We start from the raw sequence: 23,711 nt of genomic DNA, 5'->3' as shown, positions 1-23,711 counted from the left end.
CTAGTTTATTTTGTGTCCCTTGTGTTCTAGTTATTCAGTGGTTTGTTTGTTTAGTCATACTTAGTTTTGTTCTATTCTTTATCTTCTTCTAAGGGTTTATTTCTTTATTTATGCGATACCCGTGTTTGTTTTCTGTTTTGTTTTCATTTATCTTGTTTATTAAAATTATTTGTAATATACCTGCACTTACGTCCACCCTCTCATTCGTAACATAAGACGCGACCAAAAATGGACGTAGCAGTTAACCCCTTTGCCAGGTGTGCTATAAGACGGATGCCTCTTCCTAATGGCACACCTGTGGGGTATGTTTCGGAGGCTAAAGAAACCTCCAACCCACGACGCCTTAGAAGAGGCCACGGACAGTGTGCTGGGTCTCACCCCCAATGGGAGGATCTTCCTTACAGATGTGAGGAGGATTTTGGGGGGGAGGTCAGAGTTGGCGCCATTTGCCTCACGCCTCAGGACAAGAAAGGCAGGTCTAGGAGGGGTAAGCATGCCAAGCCCCTTTCGTGGGATCTAATGGATTTCCTGTCCCATGCACCCCTCAAAAGAGATGACCCCTACCCAGCGCCAGCACCAGCATCAAGGCAGCCCACTTCTGTTTTGACAGTGGCATCCGTCCCTGCTCCTGTACCAGTGGTGCCTGCTGCTCACGTGGTACCCACCGCTGCCACAGCTCCAGCTCCAGCACCTGCTGCCACAGCTCCAGCTCCAGCACCTGCTGCCACAGCTCCAGCTCCAGCACCTGCTGCCACAGCCTCAGCTCCAGCACCTGCTGCCACAGCCTCAGCTCCAGCACCTGCTGCCACAGCCTCAGCTCCAGCACCTGCTGCCACAGCCTCAGCTCCAGCACCTGCTGCCACAGCCTCAGCTCCAGCACCTGCTGCCACAGCCTCAGCTCCAGCACCTGCTGCCACAGCCTCAGCTCCAGCACCTGCTGCCACAGCCTCAGCTCCAGCACCTGCTGCCACAGCCTCAGCTCCAGCACCTGCTGCCTCAGCCTCAGCTCCAGCACCTGCTGCCTCAGCCTCAGCTCCAGCACCTGCTGCCTCAGCCTCAGCTCCAGCACCTGCTGCCTCAGCCTCAGCTCCAACACCTGCTGCCTCAGCCTCAGCTCCAGCACCTGCTGCCTCAGCTCCAGCACCTGCTGCCTCAGCTCCAGCACCTGCTGCCTCAGCTCCAGCACCTGCTGCCTCAGCCTCAGCTCCAGCACCTGCTGCCTCAGCTCCAGCACCTGCTTCCTCAGCTCCAGCTCCAGCACCTGCTGCCTCAGCTCCAGCTACTACTGCTCCCGCTGCTCCAGCAGCTCCCACTGTCCCAGCTCTAGTGTCAGCAGTGCCTGCCGCCCACATGGAACCCACTATTCCAGCTCCTGTGTCCTGTGTGGCTCCGGCCGCCCCTGACCCTGTGCCGGTGGCTCCGGCCGCCCCTGACCCTGTGCCGGCGGCTCCGGCCGCCCCTGACCCTGTGCCGGCGGCTCCGGCCGGTTCTGACCCTGTGTTCATGGTGCCCACTCCCAGAACTGTATATACCCCTCGTTCACACGTTCCTAGGCCAGCCCCAAGACCTCCGGAACTCACCCCCAGAACTGTGCCCAGGCTGGCTTCACAGACTTTATCTCAGACTTGTGCCAGTCCTGGGTCTTTACCCATTTTTGTACCCATGTCCGTTCCCATTTTAGTTCCAGTTCCTGTCTGTGTCCCTGTACCCATTTCCAGTAATGTCTCAGTTCCTGTTCCTGTCACTGTGTTTGTGTCCGTCCCTGTCAATGTTTTTGTCCCTGTTCCCCTGTCCAGTCCTGTCCAGTCTACTCTGCCTTTTGTGTCTCCTGTTCACTCACTGTTTCCATCTACTGTCCAGTCCAATGTCCAATCTCCGTGTTTGTCCAGCATCCAGTCTCCTTTTTTATCCAGTGTCCTGTCTAATGTCCAGTCCCCTGTTCAGTCTCGTTTCCCATCCCCTGTCCAGCCCAATGTCCAGTCTCCGTTTATGCCCACTGTCCAGTCCCCTGTTCAGTCTCATTTCCCATTCCCTGTCCAGCCCAATATCCAGTCTCCATTTGTGTCTAGTGTCCAGTCTAACGTCCAATGTCCGTTCACATCCTCAGTCCAGTCCCCTGTTCAATCTCCAGTCCAGTCCCCTTTGTTGTCTAATGTCCAGTCTGTGTTTCAGCCCCCTGTACAGTCTGAATTCCTGTCTAATGTCCAGCCCTCTGTCCAGTCTCTGTTCTCGTCCCCTGTCCAGTCTTTGTTAATGTCCCCTGCCCTGTCTTCATCACTGCCCAATGTCCAGCCACATGTTCAGCCCCCTGTCCAGTCTGCATCCTTGTCGAGCGTCCAGCCCTCTGTTCAGTCTGCATTCTTGTCCAATGTCCAGTCACATGTTCAGCCCCCTGTCCAGTCTCCGTCCTTGTCCAACATCCAGCCCTCTGTCCAGTCTCTGTTCTCGTCCCCTGTACAGTCTTTGTTACAGCACTCTGTCCAGTCTCTGTTTCTACCACCTCTCCAGGCTCCGTTCCAGTCCCAGTATGTTTCCCCTGTCTAGTCTCCTGTCTATGTTCCTGCCCCTGTTTTCTTCCCCAGGTCTTGCCTTGTCTTTTGTTTTTCTGTTCCCTCTCTCTCGGCGCCTCTGGTAGTGGCGCCGTTGAGGGGGGGTAATGTCACATGTTAGCCTGTCTGTCCTGTGTTTTTGCCTCTTTTGGTTTTCTGTGCTCCTGCCCTGTTTTCCTGTCTTGTGTTTCCTGCCATGTGCTTTTTTGAGCACATGGTATTGTTTTGTTATTGTCCTGTCTCCGCCCTAGCCCCGCCCTAGCCATTAGTGTTGTCACCTTGTGTCCTGTTTGTAACCCCGCCCCCTCATTACCGGTCCTCACCCTCCTTGTGTATAAATAGCCCTTTGTATGAGTGTTTGCTTGTCGCGTCTTTTGTATCCTTGCTGTCTGTAAAACCAAGTTTTGTATTTTGTGAATCTATGTTCCCTGAATCCAGGTCTGTTGTTTTGTTAACTTAGTAAGTGTACCTAGTTTATTTTGTGTCCCTTGTGTTCTAGTTATTCAGTGGTTTGTTTGTTTAGTCATACTTAGTTTTGTTCTATTCTTTATCTTCTTCTAAGGGTTTATTTCTTTATTTATGCGATACCCGTGTTTGTTTTCTGTTTTGTTTTCATTTATCTTGTTTATTAAAATTATTTGTAATATACCTGCACTTACGTCCACCCTCTCATTCGTAACAGAGATGTAAATGTTCCTAAGTGTCTACAGAAACGTGCTAACAGATTCTATTATTTATAAGAAAACTGGGCAGAAGGTTCATAAATAAAGATTCATTGTTACACTTGCAAACCTCCAATTATTTATATATATGCAGCCCTTCAGATCAGGTTCACTGTGTGTGGTTTGTGTTTGTGTCACGGCGAGTGTTGGGAGTTGTGGGTGTGTGTCCTCATGAGTAAGTGTGACTGTGCATGTGTATTAATGCTGACCTTGAGGTAAGAGCACATCAACAAGCCACTCAGCATGGTCCCTGCAAGGGCAGAGCAGAATAAAACATCAGATAAGAAACAATGTCATGACAAATGTGCCTTTTTCTAACTTTTATATTTTCTTTATTTTATATTGTGTATATTGTTCATGACAAATGAACAGAAATGGTCCAAAATTATTTGGAAGAAAATATCAATACATTAACACACAGTAAGGAATGCATTTTTATCCAACAAAGGTACAATTCTGCAGTAGGGTGGAAAATGGTATGAAATGGTAAGATAATCATCTCAGACAATGTCGTAATATCTCAGAGTAGTGATATGTCACAATTAACCTAAAGCATTAATACAATGATAACAATAAACAGAATTCTAAATATGATGGCGTATAATAATGGTGTATATCATGTATATGCTATTTTGCACATTGTTTAATGACTAATACTATACTGTAAATGTCCGTTACAGGTAAAGACTTGTACTTAAACTGTTAAAAAATGTAAAAGTAAAATCATGTAAGCATAAACATGAAAAAAAAATTAAATGAATAAAACTATTCATATTATGCTACATTACAGTTCCTGAAATATGCACATGTGCAAGGTAGGGCTGGGCAATATATCATAAATATTGATATATTCTAAACAGATATAGAAAATTATAATATTGTAATTTGGCACCTGGTACACAAGCTACCATCTGCGTACAATTTTTAATTACAAAAGAGAGAGACTACACTTAAAAAAAAAAACACACAGTTTTGTACAATTTATAGAAGTCATAAAAATACTGTAATTAGAGAAGCAGCATGACAACTTTATTCAAATTTTTTTAAGCAAGTCACTAAAATCGCACCAAGATACATAGTACATATATAGATACATATATTTTATATATAAATGTACAGCATGCTGTGTGATTGATATTGCAAATAAATCCTGAAAATTCAATATATTTCACTGTATGATGTCTCTATACAGTATCTACCTAGAATATTAAGATATGTGTTTTTTAGTTATAGTGTCCAGCCCTGCTACACGGTACATTAACCATCTGTTTCTATACCACGTCATACTGAAAAATGTGTTTCTGCTGGACCCATATTTTGGAAATATAAGGTTTTGTTACGACAGTGACAATATTCAGACTGACAATATTTCTTTCTTACAAGGTTTCATCCTGAAGGCAAATATTGACAAACACAACCTGGCAGAAGCCTTACAAACCCTCGACAGATTCCCGGTCTTTACAGACATCTCTTTCAACAGCGGTACAGAAGATCAAATTATATGAAAGGTGAGACTAAGCTTCGAGGAAAAGCCCATAGCTCTGTCTTACAGAGATAATATCATTACATTATGACTCTCGGGACAAAGGGGGATAATATAACCATGGCTACTGAGCAGTTGAGCAAACAGAACAGTCAGGCACTGGTGTGGAGGGCAGGCAGTGAGAAGTCGTGTGGAGGGCAGTGTACCTAGCGTGTGCTCTGATGATGCAGTAAGACCTACCCAGCAATCCTCTGACTGCATTCTTCACAGATGTAGAGCGGAGGGGGCTTGTCTCCCAGGGCAACCGAGAGAGTAGGGTCGATGCACATCTGAGAGGAGATAACAGACATGAAGCAGGACACCAGAGCCACATTACCACAAGGGCTGCCAGACAAATTAGACTATATTAATGAGAGGAAATGACCATCAGTAATATGCGATTCGGTTCTTATCTCCAATGCATATCATAAAATCAAGATCTAATAATATTAAAACAAGATTGTGAACATCACCATCAACAAACTGATGATGATGAAGATTCTTGTTCTAGAGGCTTTGCTAAGCCTTAGTGCAGCCTCATTCAGTTGCTGCTTAATTGGGGGTTTGCTGCTTTTCGTGTTTGTGTTCAGTAAGTGAACGGCTTGCTTTCACTCACTCATTTGGTTAAGGTCTGACTCAAGGTACATAAAAGGCAACTGACTCTGCCTTTTTAGAACAATCCAGTTCTTCCCATTAAGAAGCCTTAGGTTGCTTTTACTCTCGGTCTGGGTCGTTATCCAGCTGTACTGTGAAGCTCTATCCTATCAGTTTGCAGCATTTGACTGAATCTGAGTTAAAATTAAGCTTTATACACTTCAAAATTCATCCTGCTATTTCTGACCTAGTTTTACTGGCAGCCACACATATCCAACTCATAACATTGCCTTCCTGTATTTGACAGGTGAAGTTGATCATGATTTTGATTAAGAACCAGTTCTTTTCTTCTCTATATTTAAATAAATCATCTGTCCAATGATCTGATGAATTTTGTTGTATTCTGGGCTTTTGTTTTAAACGTTTTAGCAGTAGAATCTTAATTAGAGATGGGACCAATCGGATCCAATATCAATATCAGGGCCGATATTGACGTAATTAAAATATCAGAATTGGCCAAACCATTTACCAATCCAGATTCCAGTCCACAGCTTGTGCTGGACCATGAACCCGCCGTAGTGTCACATCATCAAATCTCTGGCTGCTGCTTTGACTTAAAAGTTGTTTGTTTGGAGATATTTTAGTGTAGAGCTCTTGTATCAGAATGTGAATCTGTATCAGCAGTTGTGTATAGAAATCTGATGGGATCTGAAAAATTGTGAATCAGTCCATCACTAACCTTTTTGTAAACTAGTGGCCTTCTTTAAACTGACTAGATGTCATACAGGGTTTTTCTTCACCAAGATGAAAAACACTTCATTGCTCTTCCAGTTCTGTTGGTGTTTAAGCTTGTGAATGAATCTTATTTTGGCTATTTTTTAAATAAATTGCTTGTTTTTGTCAGCATACTGATAGCCGCCTTCCTTTACATCTCTTTTGATCTTTAGTTTAAAGGGTCCATGAACAACTACCAAATGCAAATGTAACACTTGCAATCAACTCTTGACCTAAATTTTGTCACAAAATAATGTATAAAATGAATACTGTGTAAAAAAAATGTTAAATGTATTTTTTTTGTCTGGAATTAAAACCAATACATATACACCCCAGTCACATCTCGACTGCATTAATTTGAATTAAAAATATTATGGACGTGTATGGTCAGTACTGTCCCCCTCATACATTTTTACGTTTATACATTTTCCTTTCTCTTTTATGTTTTCATCATTTAATTTTGTTAAGCTGTGTTATGAAAGTACATTTTCAGATTACAGATGTATTTCTGTTCATATAAGAAAATTATACGTTTATATATGATCAGTATAAACATAGGGTGCATATTTTTAAAATGGTCAAAATATAACAACACACCACCAGCATGCAACAGCAGGCATGCTTCCATAAATTCCATTCTAACCTTACAGTAGTTCTAAATTACTTGCACTGTTAATGATAAATTAGGAGTCAGTGTTTGGACTGTAGCTTCCAATATAACGTGCTGTAATTTACTGTGCTCTTTCGCACATTCGTCCACTGCATCCTCCGGCAGCACAGGGTCATCTCTTCCCATTAAGCTCCCCCACCTCCAACCCTTAAATCACAGTCTCCTACCAGGCCAGGAGTAATTGAAATGTGGCACCTGTCTGTTCCTGTTCTGCTTTTCAGCTCTGAGTGCAAACTAAGCCAATACTGACAGAGCAGCACAAATGGCCACAGACATTATCTGAGAATGTGTGTGTGAGAGAGACAGACAAGAGAGAAAAACACAGTATGTCTGAGTGCGTGTGTGTGTGTGTGTGCGTGTGTGTGTGTGTGTGTGTGTGTGTGCATGTGTTTGTGTGTCTGTGACTTAGGCCTAACCATAGTGGAAAATGGAAAGTTCACTTCCATACCTTACCTTTACTGCAGGTTTATTAATAGAATTCTGACATTCAATGTGCTGGCAGTGAATGGGATTCCAGGCTGCAGGGGGAGGATGGAGGGGCACAAGAGAAATCAAAGAACATTAGAATGTAGTGATTAATAAAAATATGTGAAGGAAGAATAATAAAGTAATGCAGAAAAAAAATAATGTTACAAAACCATTTCCAACCTTGCTTTATCCCTAAGAATTAAACTATGGCAGTTACTTGTTATTGTGCCGGATAAGGATATACTGTGTATCTAAATTACCTCATTTGTTCTGATTGGCTGCCCTGTACAGTGCCTTATATATAACCTGTTTAGACTAAAACATTAAAACCTGCACATAGGCTGACAACAGAGAATTCTAAATGTTTTTGTGAACATTTTGACATCCTAAAAGCACTACACACAACTATGAATGCTTTTTTTCCATATGTTACAGACAAAAAAATTATCGGGCTTTTGTGGTCCACCACACTACGCTATTTTGGAACAAGCAGCTACAAAGATGATGATGATGATGATGATGTTTCTGCAGTTTGGCTACTGGCTAAATGTTATACCATTAAAACGTAGACTTTGAATATCATATTTAAGTATTATTTTTTTTTTAAAAAGTAAGGTAAATGTGTTTTTGTCTATGACATAAGTTTTTAAAAATTAAATATTCATGGAGTATTCGATATGACAGCAGTACAGACTCACCTGTGTACTGCAGACCCCTGTACTCACTAATGGCACCTGGAGGTTTCAGGTTGGGCCAATAATGGAAGAGCATTTGAACAGCAGGTGGCTTCACTTGGGACGGTCCATATGATATCACATAAAGCAAATCCTACAAAACAACAATTGAGAAAATAATTTAGACAGTGTTCATAAATATAATAAGAAAGTCAATACGTAAATTTGTAAAATGTTGTACATCTGCAATAAAACGGCTAAAAATGGCTAAACTCAATAGCTATATACACTGTGTTCCAAATTATTATGCAAATAATATTTTCTCAGATTTTCCAAAATTACCTATATGAATTGCAGTCATTGTAATTTTCTAGTCATCGACTATTAGAGTACAATTGAAAGGTTTTTGAACAAACTGCCAATGATAACAGTATATTTTAAAAAAAATAAAACACTCAATATGCACTCAAAATGCATGTTCCAAATTATTATGCACAGCAGAGTTTTCAACCTTTTTATTTTTATGAAGAACAACAAATTGGTCATTTATGAAATTATAAGCATTAGCAGGTTATTACAAACTGAAATTAAACCGTTTTCCAGTCAAAACTTTATTCTAGGTGATGTTACAATTGCACATAGGACCCCTTGTTCGAAAGGATCTTCTGAACTGTCTCGTCCATTGAATTTGTCAAGTTTTGGATGGTATCTGCTTAAATTGTTTTGCATGAGGACAGAATACCCTCCCAGAGCTGTTGCTTAGATGTAAACTGCCTCACGCCATCATAGACACTCCTTTTGATGATGCTCCAGAGGTTCTCAATGGGGTTGAGGTCAGGGGAGCATGGGGGCTACACCATAAGTTTGTCCCCTTTTATGCCCATAGCAGCCAGAGATGCAGATGTGTTCTTTGCAGCATGAGACGGTGCATTATCATGCATGAAAATGATCTTGCTGCGGAATGCTCGATTCTTCTTCTTGAACTATGGCAGGAAGTGCTGTTTGAGAAACTTCACATACATTATGGAGGTCATCTTTACCCCTTCAGGGATCCTAAAGGACCAGACAATCTCGCTCCCCATGATTCCAGCCCAAAACATTACTCCACCTCCTCCTTTTTTAAGCCATAGCCTTTTTTGCATGGGGTGTCCATCAACCAGCCATCCACCACTCCATCCATCTGGACCATCGAGTGTTGCACGGCACTCATCGGTGAACAAAACAGTTTTGAAGTCAGTCTTCATGTATTGTTTGGCCCACTGGAGCCATTTCTGATTGTGTGCATTGGGTAGAGGAGGTCGACAGGATGGAAGGACCCTGCATCTTGTTGTTCGGGGAATGTTGGAGGCACCAGCAGCTTCAAAAACTTGTCTGCTGCTATGACAAGGCATTTTTGCAGCTGCTCTTTTAACCTGATGTAATTGCCTGTTGGAAAGAGTCCTCAATTTTCCTTTATCAGCACGCACACGTGTGTGCTCTGAATCAGCTACATACTTCTTTATTGTGTGATGATCATGATGAAGTGTCTTGGCAATGTTGATTTTAGTCATGCCTTGACCTAAACACAATTTGTTGCTTCTCAGCAGCCGACACATCCTTTTTCTTTCCCATTTTGGCTGAAAATGTAGGCTGCTTAATAATGTGGGACAGCCTTCTTAAGTAGTCTTGCCTTTAATTGGACACACCTGCCAAACTAATTAGCACAGGTGTCTGCAATTGCTTTCAGTGATATAAAGAGCCCTGACACACATCACCATCGATGAGTTTATCTGACAAATAAAAAAAATCTTACCTTATCACTCCTAAACACTTTTTGCATAATAATTTGGAACACAGTGTAGAAAAGGTTTAAAGAATGTATAATTTATTATATTATAACGTATTATTATATAATTTATATCACTAATCATTGTAAGGTGTAATGGCTAGTATCCAGACTATCCACATGTCAGTGCAGCATTACAAACACCAGTTGCTATAGTATGTACTTTAAATGGTTAAACAGCAAAACTTTAATATTTATATGACATTTCCAGAATTTCTCAGGAATTTTAGAACATAACTAAAAATTTTCAGAAATGTCCAATTTTCCAGGATATTTTTCTCTCTAAATCTAGTTTTCCAGAATTTCTAGAATGTGCAGAACCCTATTCACACCAAAATCAAAAAATCCTTACCTTCCACACTTCTTGCTTATACTTCATTAGGCACTCCAATAGCTGACAGTGGTACACTAAAAACAGTGCAATAAACAGGGTTCAGTAAAGCTAATACCATCTAACACTATAAGCATATGCCATTTTAAATGATGTATAAAATGTTACTGAGTAACCTTACAATAACTGTATGAATGTTAGAGATCTTAAAAGTCGGAGGAGCATGTGTACCTGGGTTGGAGGTATACTGCATAGCAATCATCAGCATAGAGGAAGCAGACAGGTTGACATATGCTGGAACACCACCTTCTCTTCGAGTTGATCCCACTTAAAAACACAAACAAAAACACAAAACAGAAAGCACTAGAACACAAAAAACAATGCTAATATAATTAAATGTACATGTTATATGCACTCATTTTCAAAAAAAGAGAATCAGCCGAATTGGTGGGTAAAACTTAAGGCATCTTCAGTAATAAGTCTTGGTGGAGACAAAGAGACACTTGGTGTGAAAGCACTGTGGTCAGCACTAAGATCAACGGTTTGTTGTCACATATTACACGTCCAGATGGCTAGGTGTGACACTTTTGATCTTCATTAAAGGTACTTTAACACCCCAATGTTACATTAAGGAGGTCCTGCACTATTCCAACAAGACAATAAACATCCACAAACTGCTACTGTCTTAAGAGCTTCACCTAAAGTTACGAACAGTATGCCATGGCCAGCTGCATCACCAGACCTATTCCTGACTAAAAATGTGTAGAATGTTATTGGATATGCTATTTACAATCCACCCCCTGTGCAAAAATTATATTACTGCGTTACCCATGTGTTACATACTATTTCTGTACTAGCAGTCTAATAATATGACCAGGTGTTGCCCATTAAAGTTTATTGTTCCTGGTAACCTTTTTCTTCTTTTCAAATAACATTACAGTCAGATGTTTCCTTCTGGTTGCAAATGATACACACATTTTTAAAACAAAATATATGGTTTTGAAATGCATCAACAAAGGTAAAGCAATCAAATTTGATACATGAAAAGTGTAAAAATATGTAGAATTACTTTTGGCCACTGAGGACAATCTCTTTAGTTTTCTCAATATATTGCAATAACCTGATTGTCCCGTTTCAAAAACATTTCATACATTTGTAATAGATTACAGCTTCTGCTTTATATATTATGACTGTATTTCAAAAATGGTGCTTTGGATTCACTTGATTCACATTAGAATTAAAAACATAATTTTGGATGATCAGTTATTTTCATTATTTCTATGTTCTTTTTCATTTGTAGTGGTCTGTATTTAGACTTAACTTTCCTTATTCATGCAGCCATTTATGCAGCCAATTAAGCTCAGTATAAAATGTAAAGAACTTTTCTGAGTTCTCCCAAAGTTAGTCTTAAACATGCACATGCACACAGGTCCTACGTGAATAAAATAAACAGATTTTTTTACTCCTTTCACTTCCAGTGGCAGGGTCACAGCAATACCGTTCTGTTTGATAACACCAGCATACTCACGTATCGCCATAGGCAGGAAGGACGTGCTCAGATATTCTATGATGTCTTTGTGCAGGAACGGAGGGAAGGTGGCTAAGGTCGAGATCATAGTATAGGGCAAAGTGCTGAGAATATCGTCGCTGAGAAAAGGTAGCAGACAGGTTGTCGTGTAAAATATGGCCTGTCCCAGATCTGACAGGGGAAGAGAAGAAAAGCAAAAGGGACAAAGAAAGACACTAATGTAACAATCCTCTACCTCACACAGGGATTTAAAATTCACACAGTTTCCGGATGTAAAGTAAATATTTATAGACCTTTAAACATTGTTATACCATAAAATATTAAGTACAGTAAGCTGTCAAAATGATTTATAGTACTTGAATCAACCTTTACTGGATGAGTTATATAGTATATTGTATACTATATGTGGCTGTCTGCTTGCCTAATCCGAGTGCACCAATACAATATAAAACATAAAAAAGTAAAACAAAAAGAAAATCAAAAGACTTTTTCAAGGACACCATGTTTAGATCACTGTTCTCTCAGTAAAGGCAGCACAGCTAGACTAAGAATCTGCCTTCAGCAAAGAACACAGAGTGGAACGTCTGGGCTTTAAACTTTTAGTCTTTTTGCATTTGATGAAATATTCATGCACAAAAAAACAGCTCCCTCACAGAGGGCCAACAGATGGGCAAACGTGTTCAAAGACACTTTAGAAAGGTCAAAGGAGTATTTAAAATAGCTAACTTTGCAGAATAGGTTTGTAAGGTATGATCAATAATAATATATGTGTATCAAATAACTGATATTTTTTATTTTATATAGTACAGACATACTGCTTGTGTGTTAAAGCAGATATTTATTCCCTGAACTGGAAAGGAGTCAATAGATGGTCTCAGAAAATAATACATATATAACTTAAAGAAATATCATACATAATTTAGGATTCACAGCTCCTATCCACCAGTGGTGGTGTTTAGCTAAAAAACACACACAACCTGTCTGCCATGTATTTGAAGAAGAATTGAAAAAACAGCGTTGCTTCAGCTATATTTATCTTGCCTTTTCTCTTTTATGGAGCTTAGTAGATAGAACTTAATATTAGTAATTAATGTTACCCTATAAAAATACTTTGATATTATTTTAGCGCCATATTGCATATCCCTACTTCTAAAATAATCTGCTAGACTGCTAGAGTATTTGTATATGGTTGCGTTATAGAGTAGATATTTCATCCCTAAACTGGAAAGGATGCAGTGAATGCCTACATTCCTCGATTACATTTAAGACTGAAAATAACACAAGTTATTTAAATAAACACAACTGCAGATAATAAGAATGTAATAGTGTGGGATTTTAAGGGGTCATTGTCCTATATTCTAAAATTTAGTCTGGTCTTCGGGCTAGTTCACGTTTCACTGTGTGGGAGTGAATGGATGGTCAGGAGTGTGGAGGGCCCTGCTGGCATCATCACTCACCGTGCTGACCGTGCTGCAGCAGGGGCACCAGGTCAAGCAAGGTGACGAGGGTGGCATAAAGCCCCTGATAGTCCAGAGAGGGGTACTCTGAGAGCTGAGCGTCCCGACTCTGCTGGGTGGCCCCCCCCCGGTCGGCCGGGGCGTCCCGCAGAACGCTGTAAAGGAGGGAGCGAGTAACTGTAGGGTTGATGGAACTGACTTGTGGTCTTAGAGATGGGGTGAGTGGGAATGGCACAGGAAAAAGACACATGGTCATGGGCACGGCCAAATTGGAAGCTTCCTGGCTCTCCTTCCTGCCTGTACGGGACAGGATGCTGCTCCGGGGGAGAGGGGAACAGGGGAAAAAAAGAGACAACAAAGACACAAAGAAACAGCACATTACATTGAAATGGTTCTACAGAGACAGTGTAAGTAGAAAAGAACCAAACCCAGATAAACCCCACATAGGATGCAGTGTCTCCATTCTTGTGTTGTCTATAAAAGCATAAGATTTGCTCTTTCTTTTTGAATAGACTTTGGAGTATCATTACTGAATGCAATTTAATTTCTTTTCATTTTGGTTGAATTATTATTTTATTTAGAAACAAAAGGCACAAAAAGAAGCTTGCAAAGAACTGCAACGATCACTGCATCTCATGCGTATCTGGTGACAAGGAGCAAAAATACAAAAAAAATGGCATGTTTTCAGTGGCAGCCCCGTACTTCTCCAGAGGAAAAGCTCTAATAAACACTGCCCCCTCTTATTAAATCAATCGCGGGGCAGCTATGCAGGTCAAATCGGTCAGGAAGCCAAACAACCATGCTTTGTTCAAGAATGTAACAAAAAGAAAGAATGGCAGGGGCTGTCAGAGATGAGAGCAATTTTAAAAAATTGGTTTGGGCACAATACAGAGATGACACTTCTGAAACATGCTTTAGCCAGTAATAAACATGTATGTGAAGTTAGACTAAAAGCTCCTTGATCACAACACATGTTTATTGCATCATAAAAAATAATGTCAGTATGTAAATACATTATGATACTGTCTCAGTATCATCGGGGGAGAGAAATAATGAGATCCAACAGGCATATGGATTTCAGTTCTAAAATAAATGTAACTAATCTACGGTTGGGGAAGAAGGAACTGTAATGGAAAAGGAATAAAGGTTGCTTCAAACGGGATGGCTGGCAGCATTATGCTTGTGAACTAATGGGGGATGGACATTTGTGTTTGCTGTCTCCTGGGAGTGTTTTTTCCCTAATTCTCTGTAGAAAAACGGCAGCAGTATTTCATTGGACTATGATGGGCTTGAGAGCATTCGGAAGAGAAAATCTTGGTATTTTTGATGCACATTAAATAACAACAGTATGAAGCTTCACTTATAAACTGGCTATAAACTGTCTATAAACACATATGTACAACAATGGTAGAATCAGATGGCTAACATTACATTACTAAATCTAGTCTACATCAACACTGGTACTGTAATACACAAGAAGTGTACAATTATACTCTTTAAGATTTCAGCCCTGATGGGCTGCAGTTTACTGGTTCTTAGACACAAGTTTTTTGAATAGCTGGAATAATATAATAATATAGTACAATATAGCTAAAAGTGCTAAATCTTAAAGAGCATAATTTTAAATGACTGTTCTATCTGAGCTTAACACTTAATATCATCATTATTTATAACATGTATATTTGTACACAAACACTGACACATAAAGACACAAACTGGATACACAGAGTCACACATACACACAACCACATGTACCTCCCTGAACTGGCTGATGCTATCATACATATTTTAATATTATAATTCAGGGCTCTGTGAATGAGTGAGCAATTCACACCACACAAATATAAAGAATATAAATCAGTTACTGCCTTTTGCAGATGAAGTGATGAAAATAGCTTCTGCCAATAAATTGAGTTTTGTTGTTGTTCAAAATAATATAGGACCATGATGGGAAAAAAAAGTAAAGTCCAACCTTTAACTCAAGTAAATTTTAAGGGGGAAATAAAATCCCTGACTAAGAAATAATTATTCTTCATAAAATCACCTGTTCCACAATTATTGGCACCCCTAACAATTCTTAGGAAATAAATTTAATAAAAGTATTTCTGTCACTTCTACAGTAGTTTAAGAAGTTGATCAGAGTATGTAGGAACATTTAATTAGTAATTCACAACTTCCTGTTTCCCTGGGGTATAAATATGACGTGACACAGAGGCCATTTATCTTCAACATGGGAAAGACAAAGGAACATACCATTCAAGTGAGGCAGATGTGTGTTGACCTTCACAAGTCAGGCAATGGCTACAAGAAAATCACTACTCGCCTACACCTGTCCATATCTACTGTCAGAGGAATTATTAAGAAGTTTAAAACAACTGGAACAGTGGTAAACAAGCCTGGACGAGGACGCAAGTTTATTTTGCCACCACGCACAGTGAGGAGGATGATAAGAGAAATAAAAAGTTCTCCAAAGCTCACTGTTACAGAATTGCAACAAATGGTAGCTTCTTGGGGTCACAAAGTCTCCAAAACAACCATCAGGCGCTATCTACATGCCAACAAGCTGTTTGGGAGGCATGCACAGAAGAAACCATTTCTCACTCACAATCATAAACGTAAACGTTTGGAGTTTGCTAAGCGGTACTATGACTTCAACTGGGACCGTGTGCTTTGGTCAGATGAAACAAAGATAGAGCTTTTTGGCAACAAATGCTCTAAGTGGGTCTGGCGTAACACAAGAGCTGAGTATGCAGAAAAGCACCTCATGCCCACTGTGAAATACGGCGGGGGATCAGTGATGCTGTGGGCCTGTTTCTCTTCTAAAGGCCCTGGGAACCTTGTTAGGGTGCATGGCATCATGAATGCTCTAAAATACCAGGACATTTTAAAACAAAATCTGGTGGCTTCTGCCCGAAAGCTGAAGATGGGTCGTCACTGGGTCTTTCAGCAAGATAATGACCCTAAACATGTGGCCAAATCTACACAGAATTGGTTCACCGCACACAGAATCAAGCTCCTCCCAAGGCCATCTCAGTCCCCAGACCTCAACCCCATTGAAAACCTGTGGGGTGAGCTGAAGAGGAGAGTGCAGAGGAGAGGACCCAGGTCGTTGGATGATTTAGAGAGAATGTGCAAAGAGGAATGGTCAAAGATCCCTCTTTCTGTATTCTCCCATCTTGTGAAACATTACAGGAGAAGATTAGGTGCTGTTTTGTTGGCAAAAGGGGGTTGTACAAAGTATTAACATCAGGGGTGCTAATAATTGTGGCACACATGATTTGATGTTAAATAATTATTTCTTAATGTGGGATTTTTTTCCTACTGAATAAATTCACTTGAGTTAAAGGTTGTATTTTACTCTTTTTTTCCATCGTGGTCCTATATTATTTTGAACAAAACTCAATTTATGAGAAGCTAAAGAACACATCTTACCAGGGGTGCCAATAATTACGGAGGGCACTGTATATATATATATATATATATATATATATATATATATATATATATATATATATATATATATATATATATAAAATTTAGGTCTAACACACTCATGCAGAGGCTTTAAAAGCTGTCTACCAGTGAAATCTATATTACAAACTTTCCCAGAATTCCTAACAGTTTTCTTGACCTTTCTTTTGCTAGATGTCATCATAGACACCACCCCTCCAGATTACACTGCAAAACTGTGTATGTGTATCAAATATCCATTTGGCTGCTCCATCCTCTGTCTGTCTGAGATTCTCTCTATGAACCCGGCATATGCTGTGTCCCTGCCGTCCTGCTTTCAAGCTCCACTACTCTCACTCTTTACCCCAGGCACTCTGTAAAACAGGTGTCTGAAAAAAATATAAGGGAAGAAGAGGAGCAGCGAGCGTTAGAAACTGGTTACATTCCCTTTCCTGAAGAGAGCACTAAAAAATGAAAAGCCCTGAATGCACTCAGTTCTAATGTGCACATCATTTTAACATGAATAAAACATACTACTCATTTTCATTTGCAATACATTATCCATGTCAAATATCAATATTGTTATTGAAAAATAGGTGCTCTAAACTCACTAATATGGTAAACCTGCAGTGAAGAATACTGGTTGTCTAATTCTGTGAAACTGACACCAATAAATCAATTTTTGCTGGTATTTGCTTATTTAGGAGTAAAACAGATGCTGTAAAGTATCCTTTAAAATTGCGATATATTGGGTATCTCATAATCGCAGTATCGTGATATTGTTATTGTGAGCATCGCATCGTGATAATATTGTATTGTCTTGGGTTTCCCACTCCTATACAAGCACACATGGAATGTGGAATGTGTTGCAAGCATGAAATGTCAGAACAGATGTATATTAACAAATGAAATGAATTTGAGCAGACAAAACATAAATTATCTTAGGTTTACGTTGTCTGCAATGAAATTACACTTACTTCACATCAACTTTTTGCATTGTATTGTAAGTTTGAATTATGCTAAATCATTTTTTGTTGATAATAACTGAAATGTTTTCTAATTCATGCCTCTGTTACTTGACTAAATGCAATAGGGGCTGAAATAAGTCTACCTGCTCTGTTTGCATGATAGCAAATCTGTTATAATCACTACCATCCCGAACAATTTAGCAGTGTCTGCTTTGTGTTGTCATGGGGAAATGAAACCCATCTAAAATACCCAGAGAATAATTAATATCAGAAATTCTGGCCATAATGCATTGCAGCAGTAACTATCCTGACAAATCAATAAATATTTAATATTACAGTGAAATAAAGTTTAGAAGATGAGCGACTCTGTTTTGGCAGACCTGTCTGCACAATGCTGGATCTAGACTTGCGAGAATCACAAGGCAATAAACATACATGCCACTCTCGAATGCCCAGAGGTCAGAAGGCAGTGCAAGTGAATTAATTTAAGTTACAGAAATCAGGAGAGGCATGCCCTGAGGCCTAAAACTTCCACTGAAGTCTTTCTAAAATAGATGCGCCGTGATCAACATTTGCATTCACTAGCTTATGTACCACATCCTGTACTGCTATCATTTGCTGTTTTATTGGCATAAAACATTAATTATTATTAAAAGGATAATGTAATGGGTTTATTGATTTAAATAAAAGTGATGCAGAATATAAACAAGGTCAAAGTTTACTCCTTAGGCCATTATGGAATCTATGCTGTGTTCTAAATTCATTGTTTATGTACTAAAACTCATGCTTTTACTGTCCATACATCCAACTATTTATCCTTTAGCACATTAGCTACACCCCTAATGTTAGAGTTATAAAGGGTGTTTTTGCCATTATTCACCTTATTATTATTCACCATGACGACAAGGGGACATTTTTGTATACTTTGTGTTAGAACTTCCAGTGCAACAACAAATCCATTGATATACATTCCCTACATATTACACCCACAGTATATATATATATATATATATATATATATATATATATATATATATATATATATATATATATATATATATATATATATAGTTGTGGGGCATCAAATAACTTATTTCTGCAGCCTTACAAAGAAGAGGCACTAAATTTAACCATTCCATAACATCCTCTCAAATTACAATTCATCTGCTCTCTCTGAGGGTAAAAGCAGATGTATGGACATTTAGTGAATGTTTTAAGTTTGGCACATTTTAGCCTCTCTTCTTTAGAAGGAGATGGATTTGAGTTATATGGCGATTTTGTGATAAGCTTAAGAATTATTTAGCTATGCTCTAAATTATTATAGTTTTTTTCTGTGATATAAATAAAATACAGGAATCTTCACCAGATTTCACCAGAAGTCATCAAAAGTCAGTAATCCAACTGCACCCCAAAACGAAAGCAAATTAAAGGTTATTGGGCAAAAAATATCTGGTGCTGTTTTAATTAAATTACCCTTAGATGTCGATGACTGATGAGCATTCCCATTTTGCGATAATCATGCTGAAACGAAGCCCTAATCTAAATAGCTCTAAACAGCATTAATAAGCCTATTGGAATCTTAGGTTTGAATAAACTATACGGCTATAAACATTTACCGGTAATACTAAAAGACAAGAAATTCAAAATTCTACACAATGGTCAGTGCAGCAGCCAATCAGATCTCATGTTGTTTAAAGCTATTCTTAAATAGCAGTCTAATCTTAAAACTAGTCAGTTTAATTTGTAGGGATAAAGAAAGCTTGGCAAAAGGTCATGTACCAATGAGTTATGACTATTTTGAGATCAGAAAACCACACAAATGTTACCACATGACTCAGGCGGAGGGAAAACATTGCCCTTAAACAGCAGTGACACTGTGTCACATACAGAGGCTGGAGCAGATCAAATGCTGTATGAAAATAACTGTGATATCGAACCACAGAATTGTAAGAAGAACTCTAAAGACACTAGCGATTTTAGCACAGACAACTTCCCTGTCACTTTATAAACCTACTTAACTGTCCCTAAGTTACCTCACACTATTCACAGTTAAACACTCATTCTCAGACAACACACACATCTGCAATGGGCTGTACGTCACCTGTTGGTCCCAGCGTAGCACACTTACCTGAGCAGGGTTTGAGAAAAGTATTTCAGTGTGTTTGCAATGTCTGTTCCAGACGGCACAGGATAAATATTGTGCAGCACACGGTTGTGATACTCTTGCAAGTATCGTATCTTAGAGGCAACTAAACAAAGAGCAAAGTGATACACAATCAACAGCAGGCGACGCCTCGGTACCATCACAGAAGATCAATGAACATGCTTAGGTCTACAGATCAGACAGCTCTGCTGGTTCTTACTTCTCTGTACACATGCTGTTCATTAAACCAGACTCTATACTAAATTATACTATACTCCAGATTATTGCTTACCCAATGTACACCCAAAAGCCACCAAAATATTCCAAAATCTCTATAACATTAAGATTAGAAAGGCTGTAAACACTGCAGCCTATAGCATATAGTGTCACCACCAACAAAACACAGGCCAAACATTTAACACGTAGGGTATTTACAGAAAGATCACAATTTTTTCACACAGTATTAAAATAAACCAAAAAGAGGTTATGGGAGCAATATCCTTCAATGGAACATTCTTCAGAGAATGATGAGTTCTTGAGATGAATGAAATTAGTAAGAATGTGAGGAACCTTGAAGAACTAAGCTCAAAGGACTAATACAAAATATAAAGGTCAGTGTATGACAAGAGAAACTATGCCTTAGGCATTCATTAATGGGATATTCCACTGATTTTTCAATTTCTGCATCATAAATATGAATGCCCCCATCTAGTCAGAAATATTCACAGTGGTGGTGATAAGAAACAAGCATCTGAAATGTTTATTGGTCTTAACATAGGGCTGGGCAATAATTTGATTATTACAGATCATTATATTGATTATAGAAAATCCATGTTATATATATATATAATATTTATATTTTATGCTTATTCCTTCTTAATAAATACTACAATGGCTGCATCCCAAAACATAAGCAGCAAACAAAATTGGAAAACAAATACTCCTAGAGCAGGGTTGGTTTTGAAATGTTAATTTAATTTCATTTACGTTATTTATTTTCATGAAGAAATAAAAACAGGTAATAAAGCTTTGTGCCATTTTGCATGTGATGTCACCACAAAGCCTTTTTAGTGTGCTTAACAGGCTACTGAGAAGGATTCTTCATAGGACAGTCCTACCCCAGACCTGTGTGTAGTCATGTGTTTTAGTCCCGTCCAGTCTCCGGAGGAGAAAAATTCTGAACCAACTAAACAACTCTAGCAGCTTGTCCCAAAGTAAAGTAGTACAATAATATCAAAATTATGTTAGTATTGGCCGATAATTGCTTCTTTTTTTTTAGAACCATCAGCATTGGCTGATTCTACTGATATTTCTAAGCGATATTTGTTGACATTTTTATTGTATGCTGGAAAATGACTAATGACGCTGGTTGTGCTACAATAATTGGCTTACACTGGCCCTGCAACTTTAAAACTCATGATTTAAGCTCAAATTGTGAACACATTCTCAGGAGAAACTTTTTATTTCATTGTTCGGATACAGTTGTATGAAAGCTAAAATGTAAGGCAAAAATTTTAAGTTTGCTTTTAAAGATATATTGTGGTGTTTCGTCTCTCTAAAATGTATAATTGTGTATATTAGTATCAGCATTGGCATTAGCAGAATTTACATGTGTAATTCACTAACATCCCTAGTAAATTTGACAACTACAAAACATCTGTATTTGTGTTGTAAACATTTATTGAGACACCTGGTTCCTATCACCACTGCAATAAAGAAATCTTTAAAATGCTCTACAATTTTAAAGCAAATCACAGTAAATGCATATTTTAACCCTTCTGTACCAACATAAATCAATCCATAGTGGTAAGGCCTGTACTGAAGCTGTGCTCATGCAGTACTGTAAGTATTTTATTAGATGACCTTTAGTATCTGGTCAGGTCAGCTGTAGCCCTACGGACAGCCATTGTTATTCCATGCTTTCAGTGAGTCACACTGTTAGAGGTACAGTATTAACTCTAGTCTGTCCAAACTTGACTAAAACAGGCTAACCCACCAAGGAAAGAGAAAGTGAAAAAGAGAGGTTGTAAACAATAATACAAAAGATATACAGCATAATGGGGAAAAACTGAAGACTGAGAGTTTGACTGAGAAAAAGACAATGGAGGGGACAAAAGACAGAAATATGAATTGCAGAGGAAAATATGAATATGAATATACAGAAATATGAATATGATGCAGAGGAAAAACAAAAAAAGAGAAGTAGAGTGAGTTAAAGTTTTTTTAACTAATAATTATGTAATTATGTATATTTAAGTATATACTGTATTTCTACACACTGACATGGTAAAATGCATGGTATAACACTAAAATTTATAAATTGATCATAAAATGTTACTTCAGGGACGTCTTGGGAACAGCCACACCAGTATAGGTTGTTAGATGTTATGTTGTAAGTGAGACTGAACACTGTTCACCATGCTCATGGCAAGCTTAAGCTATACCTGAAAGTGGTTGCCACTATAATTTTTTTCATCTTATTATCTTTATTCACTACACTTATTTAGTCATTTAATTATAGATAAATAAGTTAAGGTATATTTGTACATATAAGAACATATGTTTTTACATATACTTACATTAATTTGCCATACACTTAACAATGCCCAATTTTATGATAGTTGCCACTGTCATTTAAGATTACTGTTGTTGTTTTTTTTGTTTTCTTACATGATCTGTCAGTGGTGTTAATGTTATTGTTGTTATTGTGTGTGTATATGCTATGGTTCTGTATTGGTAATATGACATGTTTTTATGACACAAGAGTTATGACTAAATATATTGAGATAAATTGCGATACTGTAAGTAAGGTGATATATTGCAATCGCAAATCCGATTTTAGAAAAAAACTGTCATGTAATAAAATCACACTCATATTTATAAATTCTGAGTGAAAGAATGTATAAACAGTTAACTTAAAAAAACGTTACTGTGTTTTTGAAAAGTCTATACAGCTTTAGTAACAAAATTGCAATGCATCTTACACCCTTCTATAGTCTGGGGGATGAGAAAAGGTGAGACAATGAAGGAGATAAAGAAGACATTTATATAGATATAGTGAAAAAGCAGGAGGCAGAGATAGAGATAGGGGATGGATGGGGTGGAGGAGTGGTTCATAGATGAGGTGGTGGGTTCCTCCCAGCCTTGTACCATGTATTTAATACTATCTGAACAGTCTGCATATAACGTTATCTGCTGTGCTTGTAATAACTGAGCTACTCTGTAGTTGTGCTGGTGCTCAGCAGTGACTCACCTGTTCACAGTAACAGGAAAACCTACAGTCTAATTTAACACACACACACACACTCTCTTTCTCCCTGCTGGAAACCTACACGAGGGCTGAGGTGAGGGGCTTAGCTAATGATCAGCATCCTGATAAATGGGGAGAAGCAGCAGCTCGACCTTGAGAAAAGGGGCGTTTTGCTTCTGTTTTAGGCAGAAAAAAAATCAGAAATCCCTAATGTCAGTCAACATCACCTGAGGATGAGTGAGCATGAGCACGAGAGCAGCGTGAGAGCATGAGCACGAGAGCATGACCACATCCACAGTACCAGCTTTTCTTTCTGAATCTGTTCTCAGTCTGAATTAAACCCAGAGCTTTAGCTTCGTCTCCTGCAGCAGGAGGACGTGTTGCAGCTCCTTCGCCTTATAGCAATGTCTCTCTCCCCCCTGTTTCTCTCTCTCTCACACACATTCTCTCTTTCTCTCCTCATCACCAAGGGCAGCTACCCACATTTACATCCACAGCAGCAACAGCAGCAGCATCAGCCCCATTCTCAAAATATATATATAACACACACTGATATACACACACTGACCACCAGCCACAGAGACACAGAGATAAATGGAAAGGCAGCCGAGGATACTTACACTGCTCTGCCTTCGTAGACATGTTGAAAAACTGGACGCACAAAAAAAGCCCAAAACGGCGGTGTTTGTTCTTTAACCCTGCGCTGTCTACACACTGTTCCTCCTCTCAGTGTTGGGGGAAAAAAAGTGAACAGCCAACAGCCCCCTCCTCCTCCTCCTGCACCCT

The 23,711-nt window shown here is 39.0% G+C and overlaps 1 protein-coding gene across 6 annotated transcripts in view; it reads right to left on the bottom strand.

Annotated features, from left to right (window-relative positions):
- LOC103040994 (unc-79 homolog, NALCN channel complex subunit) overlaps positions 1–23,711 on the bottom strand; it is a 69,304-nt gene extending 45,593 nt beyond the window's left edge. For 3 of the 6 annotated variants that reach the window (XM_015607908.3, XM_049463672.1, XM_049463673.1), the window contains exons 1-10: positions 23,546–23,711; positions 19,661–19,781; positions 13,115–13,428; positions 11,658–11,828; positions 10,361–10,456; positions 10,151–10,206; positions 7,998–8,127; positions 7,285–7,349; positions 4,995–5,083; positions 3,481–3,521 (exon numbers count right to left, since the gene is read on the bottom strand). In XM_015607908.3, the coding sequence (XP_015463394.3) occupies positions 3,481–3,521; positions 4,995–5,083; positions 7,285–7,349; positions 7,998–8,127; positions 10,151–10,206; positions 10,361–10,456; positions 11,658–11,828; positions 13,115–13,428; positions 19,661–19,781; positions 23,546–23,567 (1,105 nt within the window). In that variant the 5' untranslated portion in view covers positions 23,568–23,711. The remainder of the gene's footprint in view (positions 1–3,480; positions 3,522–4,994; positions 5,084–7,284; positions 7,350–7,997; positions 8,128–10,150; positions 10,207–10,360; positions 10,457–11,657; positions 11,829–13,114; positions 13,429–19,660; positions 19,782–23,545) is intronic. The other 3 variants (XM_007257374.4, XM_007257373.4, XM_049463674.1) reach the window with 2 other exon arrangements.

The sequence above is a fragment of the Astyanax mexicanus genome, chromosome 14 (genome assembly GCF_023375975.1).
Source record: "Astyanax mexicanus isolate ESR-SI-001 chromosome 14, AstMex3_surface, whole genome shotgun sequence".
Lineage (NCBI taxonomy): Eukaryota > Metazoa > Chordata > Actinopteri > Characiformes > Acestrorhamphidae > Astyanax > Astyanax mexicanus.
Note: the sequence above shows the minus strand (reverse complement) of the source record. Positions and strands in the feature narration are given on the sequence as shown.